We start from the raw sequence: 11,593 nt of genomic DNA, 5'->3' as shown, positions 1-11,593 counted from the left end.
TGTATATATGTATAGTGGGTGCTGGTGCAGTGTATGTATGTATAGTGGGGTGCTGGTGCAGTATATATGTATGTATAGTGGGTGCTGGTGCAGTGTATATATGTATAGTGGGTGCTGGTGCAGTGTATGTATGTATAGTGGGGTGCTGGTGCAGTATATATGTATGTATAGTGGGTGCTGGTGCAGTATATATATGTATAGTGGGTGCTGGTGCAGTATATATATGTATAGTGGGTGCTGGTGCAGTGTATATATGTATAGTGGGTGCTGGTGCAGTGTATATATGTATAGTGGGTGCTGGTGCAGTGTATATATGTATAGTGGGTGCTGGTGCAGTATATATATGTATAGTGGGGTGCTGGTGCAGTGTATATATGTATAGTGGGGTGCTGGTGCAGTATATATATGTATAGTGGGTGCTGGTGCAGTATATATATATATAGTGGGGTGCTGGTGCAGTGTATATATGTATAGTGGGTGCTGGTGCAGTATATATATGTATAGTGGGGTGCTGGTGCAGTATATATATGTATAGTGGGGTGCTGGTGCAGTATATATATGTATAGTGGGTGCTGGTGCAGTATATATATATATAGTGGGGTGCTGGTGCAGTGTATATATGTATAGTGGGGTGCTGGTGCAGTGTATATATGTATAGTGGGTGCTGGTGCAGTATATATATGTATAGTGGGGTGCTGGTGCAGTGTATATATGTATAGTGGGGTGCTGGTGCAGTATATATATGTATAGTGGGTGCTGGTGCAGTGTATATATGTATAGTGGGTGCTGGTGCAGTATATATATGTATAGTGGGTGCTGGTGCAGTATATATATATATAGTGGGGTGCTGGTGCAGTGTATATATGTATAGTGGGGTGCTGGTGCAGTATATATATGTATAGTGGGGTGCTGGTGCAGTATATATATGTATAGTGGGTGCTGGTGCAGTATATATATGTATAGTGGGTGCTGGTGCAGTGTATATATGTATAGTGGGTGCTGGTGCAGTGTATATATGTATAGTGGGTGCTGGTGCAGTGTATATATGTATAGTGGGTGCTGGTGCAGTATATATGTATGTATAGTGGGGTGCTGGTGCAGTATATATATGTATAGTGGGGTGCTGGTGCAGTATATATATGTATAGTGGGTGCTGGTGCAGTGTATATATGTATAGTGGGTGCTGGTGCAGTGTATATATGTATAGTGGGTGCTGGTGCAGTATATATATGTATAGTGGGTGCTGGTGCAGTGTATATATGTATAGTGGGTGCTGGTGCAGTGTATATATGTATAGTGGGTGCTGGTGCAGTGTATATATGTATAGTGGGGTGCTGGTGCAGTATATATATATATATATATATATGTATAGTGGGTGCTGGTGCAGTGTATATATGTATAGTGGGTGCTGGTGCAGTATATATATGTATAGTGGGTGCTGGTGCAGTATATATATGTATAGTGGGTGCTGGTGCAGTATATATATGTATAGTGGGTGCTGGTGCAGTATATATATGTATAGTGGGTGCTGGTGCAGTATATATATGTATAGTTGGTGCTGGTGCAGTATATATATGTATAGTGGGTGCTGGTGCAGTGTATGTATGTATAGTGGGTGCTGGTGCAGTGTATATATATGTATAGTGGGTGCTGGTGCAGTATATATATGTATAGTGGGTGCTGGTGCAGTATATATATGTATAGTTGGTGCTGGTGCAGTATATATATGTATAGTGGGTGCTGGTGCAGTGTATATATATGTATAGTGGGTGCTGGTGCAGTGTATATATGTATAGTGGGGTGCTGGTGCAGTATATATATATATATGTATAGTGGGTGCTGGTGCAGTGTATATATATATATGTATAGTGGGTGCTGGTGCAGTGTATATATGTATAGTGGGTGCTGGTGCAGTGTATATATGTATAGTGGGTGCTGGTGCAGTATATATATGTATAGTGGGTGCTGGTGCAGTATATATATGTATAGTGGGTGCTGGTGCAGTGTATATATGTATAGTGGGGTGCTGGTGCAGTATATATATGTATAGTGGGTGCTGGTGCAGTATATATATGTATAGTGGGTGCTGGTGCAGTGTATATATGTATAGTGGGGTGCTGGTGCAGTGTATATATGTATAGTGGGTGCTGGTGCAGTATATATATGTATAGTGGGTGCTGGTGCAGTGTATATATGTATAGTGGGGTGCTGGTGCAGTGTATATATGTATAGTGGGTGCTGGTGCAGTGTATATATGTATAGTGGGGTGCTGGTGCAGTATATATATGTATAGTGGGGTGCTGGTGCAGTATATATATATGTATAGTGGGGTGCTGGTGCAGTGTATATATGTATAGTGGGGTGCTGGTGCAGTATATATATGTATAGTGGGTGCTGGTGCAGTGTATATGTATAGTGGGGTGCTGGTGCAGTGTATATATATATATATATATATATATAGTGGGTGCTGGTGCAGTATATATATGTATAGTGGGGTGCTGGTGCAGTATATATGTATAGTGGGGTGCTGGTGCAGTATATATATGTATAGTGGGTGCTGGTGCAGTGTATATATGTATAGTGGGTGCTGGTGCAGTATATATATGTATAGTGGGGTGCTGGTGCAGTGTATATATGTATAGTGGGTGCTGGTGCAGTATATATATGTATAGTGGGGTGCTGGTGCAGTATATATATGTATAGTGGGGTGCTGGTGCAGTATATATATGTATAGTGGGTGCTGGTGCAGTGTATATATGTATAGTGGGTGCTGGTGCAGTGTATATATGTATAGTGGATGCTGGTGCAGTGTATGTATGTATAGTGGGGTGCTGGTGCAGTATATATGTATGTATAGTGGGTGCTGGTGCAGTGTATATATGTATAGTGGGTGCTGGTGCAGTATATATATGTATAGTGGGTGCTGGTGCAGTATATATATATGTATAGTGGGTGCTGGTGCAGTATATATATGTATAGTGGGTGCTGGTGCAGTGTATATATGTATAGTGGGTGCTGGTGCAGTGTATATATGTATAGTGGGGTGCTGGTGCAGTATATATATATATATGTATAGTGGGTGCTGGTGCAGTGTATATATGTATAGTGGGTGCTGGTGCAGTATATATATGTATAGTGGGTGCTGGTGCAGTATATATATGTATAGTGGGTGCTGGTGCAGTGTATATATATGTATAGTGGGTGCTGGTGCAGTGTATATATGTATAGTGGGTGCTGGTGCAGTATATATATATGTATAGTGGGTGCTGGTGCAGTGTATATATGTATAGTGGGTGCTGGTGCAGTATATATGTATAGTGGGTGCTGGTGCAGTGTATATATGTATAGTGGGGTGCTGGTGCAGTGTATATATGTATAGTGGGTGCTGGTGCAGTGTATATATGTATAGTGGGGTGCTGGTGCAGTGTATATATGTATAGTGGGGTGCTGGTGCAGTGTATATATGTATAGTGGGTGCTGGTGCAGTATATATATGTATAGTGGGTGCTGGTGCAGTGTATATATGTATAGTGGGTGCTGGTGCAGTGTATATATGTATAGTGGGTGCTGGTGCAGTATATATGTATAGTGGGGTGCTGGTGCAGTATATATGTATGTATAGTGGGTGCTGGTGCAGTGTATATATGTATAGTGGGTGCTGGTGCAGTGTATGTATGTATAGTGGGTGCTGGTGCAGTGTATATATGTATAGTGGGTGCTGGTGCAGTATATATATGTATAGTGGGGTGCTGGTGCAGTATATATATGTATAGTGGGTGCTGGTGCAGTGTATATATGTATAGTGGGTGCTGGTGCAGTATATATATGTATAGTGGGGTGCTGGTGCAGTGTATATATGTATAGTGGGTGCTGGTGCAGTATATATATGTATAGTGGGGTGCTGGTGCAGTATATATATGTATAGTGGGTGCTGGTGCAGTATATATATGTATAGTGGGTGCTGGTGCAGTATATGTATAGTGGGTGCTGGTGCAGTGTATATATGTATAGTGGGTGCTGGTGCAGTGTATATATGTATAGTGGGTGCTGGTGCAGTGTATGTATGTATAGTGGGGTGCTGGTGCAGTATATATGTATGTATAGTGGGTGCTGGTGCAGTGTATATATGTATAGTGGGTGCTGGTGCAGTGTATGTATGTATAGTGGGGTGCTGGTGCAGTATATATGTATGTATAGTGGGTGCTGGTGCAGTATATATATGTATAGTGGGTGCTGGTGCAGTATATATATGTATAGTGGGTGCTGGTGCAGTGTATATATGTATAGTGGGTGCTGGTGCAGTGTATATATGTATAGTGGGTGCTGGTGCAGTGTATATATGTATAGTGGGGTGCTGGTGCAGTATATATATGTATAGTGGGTGCTGGTGCAGTATATATATGTATAGTGGGTGCTGGTGCAGTGTATATATGTATAGTGGGTGCTGGTGCAGTGTATATATGTATAGTGGGTGCTGGTGCAGTATATATGTATGTATAGTGGGGTGCTGGTGCAGTATATATATGTATAGTGGGGTGCTGGTGCAGTATATATATGTATAGTGGGTGCTGGTGCAGTGTATATATGTATAGTGGGTGCTGGTGCAGTGTATATATGTATAGTGGGTGCTGGTGCAGTATATATATGTATAGTGGGTGCTGGTGCAGTGTATATATGTATAGTGGGTGCTGGTGCAGTGTATATATGTATAGTGGGTGCTGGTGCAGTGTATATATGTATAGTGGGGTGCTGGTGCAGTATATATATATATATATGTATAGTGGGTGCTGGTGCAGTGTATATATGTATAGTGGGTGCTGGTGCAGTATATATATGTATAGTGGGTGCTGGTGCAGTATATATATGTATAGTGGGTGCTGGTGCAGTGTATATATGTATAGTGGGGTGCTGGTGCAGTATATATATATATATATGTATAGTGGGTGCTGGTGCAGTGTATATATGTATAGTGGGTGCTGGTGCAGTGTATATATGTATAGTGGGGTGCTGGTGCAGTATATATATATATATATATATATGTATAGTGGGTGCTGGTGCAGTGTATATATGTATAGTGGGTGCTGGTGCAGTATATATATGTATAGTGGGTGCTGGTGCAGTGTATATATGTATAGTGGGTGCTGGTGCAGTGTATATATGTATAGTGGGGTGCTGGTGCAGTATATATATATATGTATAGTGGGTGCTGGTGCAGTATATATATGTATAGTGGGTGCTGGTGCAGTATATATATGTATAGTGGGTGCTGGTGGTGTATATATATGTATAGTGGGTGCTGGTGCAGTGTATATATGTATAGTGGGGTGCTGGTGCAGTATATATATATATGTATAGTGGGTGCTGGTGCAGTGTATATATATATATATATGTATAGTGGGTGCTGGTGCAGTGTATATATGTATAGTGGGTGCTGGTGCAGTGTATATATGTATAGTGGGTGCTGGTGCAGTGTATATATGTATAGTGGGGTGCTGGTGCAGTATATATATGTATAGTGGGTGCTGGTGCAGTATATATATGTATAGTGGGTGCTGGTGCAGTGTATATATGTATAGTGGGGTGCTGGTGCAGTGTATATATGTATAGTGGGTGCTGGTGCAGTATATATATGTATAGTGGGTGCTGGTGCAGTGTATATATGTATAGTGGGGTGCTGGTGCAGTGTATATATGTATAGTGGGTGCTGGTGCAGTGTATATATGTATAGTGGGGTGCTGGTGCAGTATATATATGTATAGTGGGGTGCTGGTGCAGTGTATATATGTATAGTGGGGTGCTGGTGCAGTGTATATATGTATAGTGGGTGCTGGTGCAGTGTATATATGTATAGTGGGTGCTGGTGCAGTGTATATATATATATGTATAGTGGGGTGCTGGTGCAGTGTATATATGTATAGTGGGGTGCTGGTGCAGTGTATATATGTATAGTGGGTGCTGGTGCAGTGTATATATGTATAGTGGGGTGCTGGTGCAGTGTATATATGTATAGTGGGGTGCTGGTGCAGTATATATATGTATAGTGGGGTGCTGGTGCAGTGTATATATGTATAGTGGGTGCTGGTGCAGTGTATATATGTATAGTGGGTGCTGGTGCAGTATATATGTATAGTGGGTGCTGGTGCAGTGTATATATGTATAGTGGGTGCTGGTGCAGTGTATATATGTATAGTGGGTGCTGGTGCAGTGTATATATGTATAGTGGGGTGCTGGTGCAGTGTATATATGTATAGTGGGGTGCTGGTGCAGTGTATATATGTATAGTGGGGTGCTGGTGCAGTATATATATATGTATAGTGGGGTGCTGGTGCAGTGTATATATGTATAGTGGGTGCTGGTGCAGTGTATATATGTATAGTGGGTGCTGGTGCAGTATATATGTATAGTGGGTGCTGGTGCAGTATATATATGTATAGTGGGTGCTGGTGCAGTGTATATATGTATAGTGGGTGCTGGTGCAGTGTATATATGTATAGTGGGTGCTGGTGCAGTGTATATATGTATAGTGGGTGCTGGTGCAGTGTATATATGTATAGTGGGTGCTGGTGCAGTATATATGTATAGTGGGTGCTGGTGCAGTATATATATGTATAGTGGGTGCTGGTGCAGTGTATAGATGTATAGTGGGTGCTGGTGCAGTGTATATATGTATAGTGGGTGCTGGTGCAGTATATATATATATGTATAGTGGGGTGCTGGTGCAGTGTATATATGTATAGTGGGGTGCTGGTGCAGTATATATATATGTATAGTGGGGTGCTGGTGCAGTATATATATATGTATAGTGGGGTGCTGGTGCAGTATATATATGTATAGTGGGGTGCTGGTGCAGTGTATATATGTATAGTGGGTGCTGGTGCAGTGTATATATATGTATAGTGGGTGCTGGTGCAGTATATATATGTATAGTGGGTGCTGGTGCAGTATATATATGTATAGTGGGTGCTGGTGCAGTATATATATGTATAGTGGGTGCTGGTGCAGTGTATATATGTATAGTGGGTGCTGGTGCAGTATATATATGTATAGTGGGTGCTGATGCAGTATATATATGTATAGTGGGTGCTGGTGCAGTATATATATGTATAGTGGGTGCTGGTGCAGTATATATATGTATAGTGGGTGCTGGTGCAGTGTATATATGTATAGTGGGTGCTGGTGCAGTATATATGTATAGTGGGTGCTGGTGCAGTATATATATGTATAGTGGGGTGCTGGTGCAGTGTATATATGTATAGTGGGTGCTGGTGCAGTGTATATATGTATAGTGGGTGCTGGTGCAGTATATATGTATAGTGGGTGCTGGTGCAGTATATATATGTATAGTGGGGTGCTGGTGCAGTGTATATATGTATAGTGGGTGCTGGTGCAGTGTATATATGTATAGTGGGGTGCTGGTGCAGTATATATATGTATAGTGGGGTGCTGGTGCAGTGTATATATGTATAGTGGGTGCTGGTGCAGTGTATATATGTATAGTGGGTGCTGGTGCAGTGTATATATGTATAGTGGGTGCTGGTGCAGTATATATGTATAGTGGGTGCTGGTGCAGTGTATATATGTATAGTGGGTGCTGGTGCAGTGTATATATGTATAGTGGGGTGCTGGTGCAGTGTATATATGTATAGTGGGGTGCTGGTGCAGTATATATATATGTATAGTGGGTGCTGGTGCAGTGTATATATATATAGTGGGTGCTGGTGCAGTATATATATGTATAGTGGGGTGCTGGTGCAGTATATATATATGTATAGTGGGGTGCTGGTGCAGTGTATATATGTATAGTGGGTGCTGGTGCAGTGTATATATGTATAGTGGGGTGCTGGTGCAGTATATATATATGTATAGTGGGGTGCTGGTGCAGTGTATATATGTATAGTGGGTGCTGGTGCAGTGTATATATGTATAGTGGGTGCTGGTGCAGTATATATGTATAGTGGGTGCTGGTGCAGTATATATATGTATAGTGGGTGCTGGTGCAGTGTATATATGTATAGTGGGTGCTGGTGCAGTGTATATATGTATAGTGGGTGCTGGTGCAGTATATATGTATAGTGGGTGCTGGTGCAGTATATATGTATAGTGGGTGCTGGTGCAGTATATATATGTATAGTGGGTGCTGGTGCAGTGTATATATGTATAGTGGGTGCTGGTGCAGTGTATATATGTATAGTGGGTGCTGGTGCAGTGTATATATGTATAGTGGGTGCTGGTGCAGTATATATATATATGTATAGTGGGGTGCTGGTGCAGTGTATATATGTATAGTGGGGTGCTGGTGCAGTATATATATATGTATAGTGGGGTGCTGGTGCAGTATATATATGTATAGTGGGGTGCTGGTGCAGTGTATATATGTATAGTGGGTGCTGGTGCAGTGTATATATATATAGTGGGTGCTGGTGCAGTATATATATGTATAGTGGGTGCTGGTGCAGTGTATATATATGTATAGTGGGTGCTGGTGCAGTATATATATGTATAGTGGGTGCTGGTGCAGTATATATATGTATAGTGGGTGCTGGTGCAGTGTATATATGTATAGTGGGTGCTGGTGCAGTATATATGTATAGTGGGTGCTGATGCAGTATATATATGTATAGTGGGTGCTGGTGCAGTATATATATGTATAGTGGGTGCTGGTGCAGTATATATGTATAGTGGGTGCTGGTGCAGTATATATATGTATAGTGGGTGCTGGTGCAGTGTATATATGTATAGTGGGTGCTGGTGCAGTGTATATATGTATAGTGGGTGCTGGTGCAGTATATATGTATAGTGGGTGCTGGTGCAGTATATATATGTATAGTGGGGTGCTGGTGCAGTGTATATATGTATAGTGGGTGCTGGTGCAGTATATATGTATAGTGGGTGCTGGTGCAGTATATATATGTATAGTGGGGTGCTGGTGCAGTATATATATGTATAGTGGGTGCTGGTGCAGTATATATATGTATAGTGGGTGCTGGTGCAGTGTATATATGTATAGTGGGTGCTGGTGCAGTATATATATGTATAGTGGGTGCTGGTGCAGTATATATATGTATAGTGGGGTGCTGGTGCAGTATATATGTATAGTGGGTGCTGGTGCAGTATATATATGTATAGTGGGGTGCTGGTGCAGTATATATATGTATAGTGGGTGCTGGTGCAGTATATATATGTATAGTGGGTGCTGGTGCAGTGTATATATGTATAGTGGGTGCTGGTGCAGTATATATGTATAGTGGGTGCTGGTGCAGTATATATATGTATAGTGGGGTGCTGCCTTCTCGGGGGGTCATGCCTCTTACCCACCCCCAGTTTTCGGCTCCTCATCCGCACGTAGCCCTGCCTGACGATGTCCGTGGTGCTGGAGGCCATGACGCAGCTGCCCGGGCCCGGCTCTCCTCATCCTCCGCCCGGCTCCTCGCCTGTCACTGCCCGGTTCCCCCTCTTACACCCAGTGGACAGATCCAGTATTTGTAGGACAGGAGGAGGATCGGCGCAATCCACTACACGAGCCAGGGGTGAGCTGCCCCCGTCTACTGCGGACTATTCCATCCTCGAGCGCTTCTGTCAGATTCACACAGACGACTGAAGGCGGGAACCGGAGATGTGAGCGAAACCGACCCCGGGGCTACACGCACCGACCCCGGGGCTACACACACCCCCGACACCGGAGACATATACCCCCGACCCCGGGGCTACACACCCCCGACACCGGAGACCTATACCCCCGACCCCGGGGCTACACGCACCAACACCGGAGAACTATACCCCCGACCCCGGGGCTACACGCACCAACACCGGAGATCTATACCCCCGACCCCGGGGCTACACGCACCAACACCGGAGATCTATACCCCCGACCCCGGGGCTACACGCACCGACACCGGAGACATATACCCCCGACCCCGGGGCTACACGCACCGACCCCGGGGCTATACACACCCCCGACACCGGAGATCTATACCCCCGACCCCGGGGCTACACGCACCGACACCGGAGACCTATACCCCCCGACCCCGGGGCTACACGCACCGACCCCGGGGCTACACACACCCCCGACACCGGAGATCTATACCCCCGACCCCGGGGCTACACACCCCCGACACCGGAGACCTATACCCCCGACCCCGGGGCTACACGCACCAACACCGGAGACCTATACCCCCGGACACCGGGGCTACACACACACCGACACCGGAGACCTATACCCCCGACCCCGGGGCTACACACACCCCGACACCGGAGATCTATACCCCCGACCCCGGGGCTACACGCACCAACACCGGAGACCTATACCCCCCGACCCCGGGGCTACACACACCGACACCGGAGACATATACCCCCGACCCCGGGGCTACACACCCCCGACACCGGAGACCTATACCCCCGGACACCGGGGCTACACACACACCGACACCGGAGAACTATACCCCCGACCCCGGGGCTACACACACCAACATCGGAGACATATACCCCCGACCCCGGGGCTACACACACCCCGACACCGGAGATCTATACCCCCGACCCCGGGGCTACACACCCCGACACCGGAGACATATACCCCCCGACCCCGGGGCTACACACACCGACACCGGAGACATATACCCCCGACCCCGGGGCTACACACACCGACACCGGAGACATATACCCCCGACCCCGGGGCTACACACACCGACACCGGAGACATATACCCCCGACCCCGGGGCTACACACCCCCGACACCGGAGACCTATACCCCTGTCACAATATGGTATGAAATATCATAAGTAGTTCTCTTGCTAGCCTGAGTGGGCTAAGCCCCCCCTTCTTGGAGTAACAGTTTGTAGCTGCAAATTCCTGGCTGTCCTTCTCTGAGAGTATGGGGGAAGAGAGGTTTTATTGCCGAACGGAATTTACGACTAGCATTTCCTGTGTAAGCTCTTGTTCAGCTATAAGGAAAAGTGGCTCCAAAAATTCATGAAAGATTCTTTGTTTAGTTTTTGTTAGATATTAGGCAAACGATTTAAGCTAGAAATACGAAAATATATATTCGTAGTCTCACTCGGTGTAGGTACCCATCCCTTTAAACTCGGGTTTCTAACTCCATCTGGTAAAGAGGTAGGGATTTCTCTGTAAATATGTATCCCAGTTAGGACATATTTGATCTCATTAGAATGCTCACGTTAATCCGAGATGATTGATGGGTTTTTTAGGACGCTGACATGTTTTGTAGTGAAGTTATAGAAATCAGAGAGAATAGTTTAAAGTTTAGGCAGAATGTAGAGAGAGGAGGGTCTGGATAAGCCAGCCTTTCTGTGATGTCACAGCCTTGAAAGTATAACTGGCTGCACACATCCCCAGCTGTGTCTCTGCTAGATTTCTTCCTGACTTCTTGTCCTCTCCTGAAGCCAGCAGCATCCCATGGACTGGGATATATGGAAACTCCACTAGCCTGGATGCCTGTCATGCTTTGAACTTGTAAGTGTTGCTTTTTCTCATTTATTCCCTTTGTTATAATTACCCTTGTACATATTTGCAATTGTCTCCTTTGTAACTTCTTTATAAAATATTTTTCATAAAGCACTGCCTAATTAATTTCAATGGA

At 44.7% G+C, this 11,593-nt stretch overlaps 1 protein-coding gene across 4 annotated transcripts in view; it reads right to left on the bottom strand.

The window, feature by feature from the left end:
* DOK4 (docking protein 4) overlaps positions 1-9,576 on the bottom strand; it is a 40,093-nt gene extending 30,517 nt beyond the window's left edge. For 2 of the 4 annotated variants that reach the window (XR_011315290.1, XR_011315291.1), the window contains exon 1: positions 9,316-9,576. Coding sequence is in view for 1 of the 4 variants with exons in the window: in XM_069739617.1 (XP_069595718.1) it covers positions 9,316-9,381 (66 nt within the window). In the remaining 3 variants the exon portion in view is untranslated. The remainder of the gene's footprint in view (positions 1-9,315) is intronic. The other 2 variants (XM_069739617.1, XM_069739618.1) reach the window with 2 other exon arrangements.
* Between the last annotated feature and the right edge of the window lie 2,017 nt (positions 9,577-11,593).

Source organism: Ranitomeya imitator, chromosome 9 (genome assembly GCF_032444005.1).
Source record: "Ranitomeya imitator isolate aRanImi1 chromosome 9, aRanImi1.pri, whole genome shotgun sequence".
Taxonomy (NCBI): domain Eukaryota; kingdom Metazoa; phylum Chordata; class Amphibia; order Anura; family Dendrobatidae; genus Ranitomeya; species Ranitomeya imitator.
Note: the sequence above shows the minus strand (reverse complement) of the source record. Positions and strands in the feature narration are given on the sequence as shown.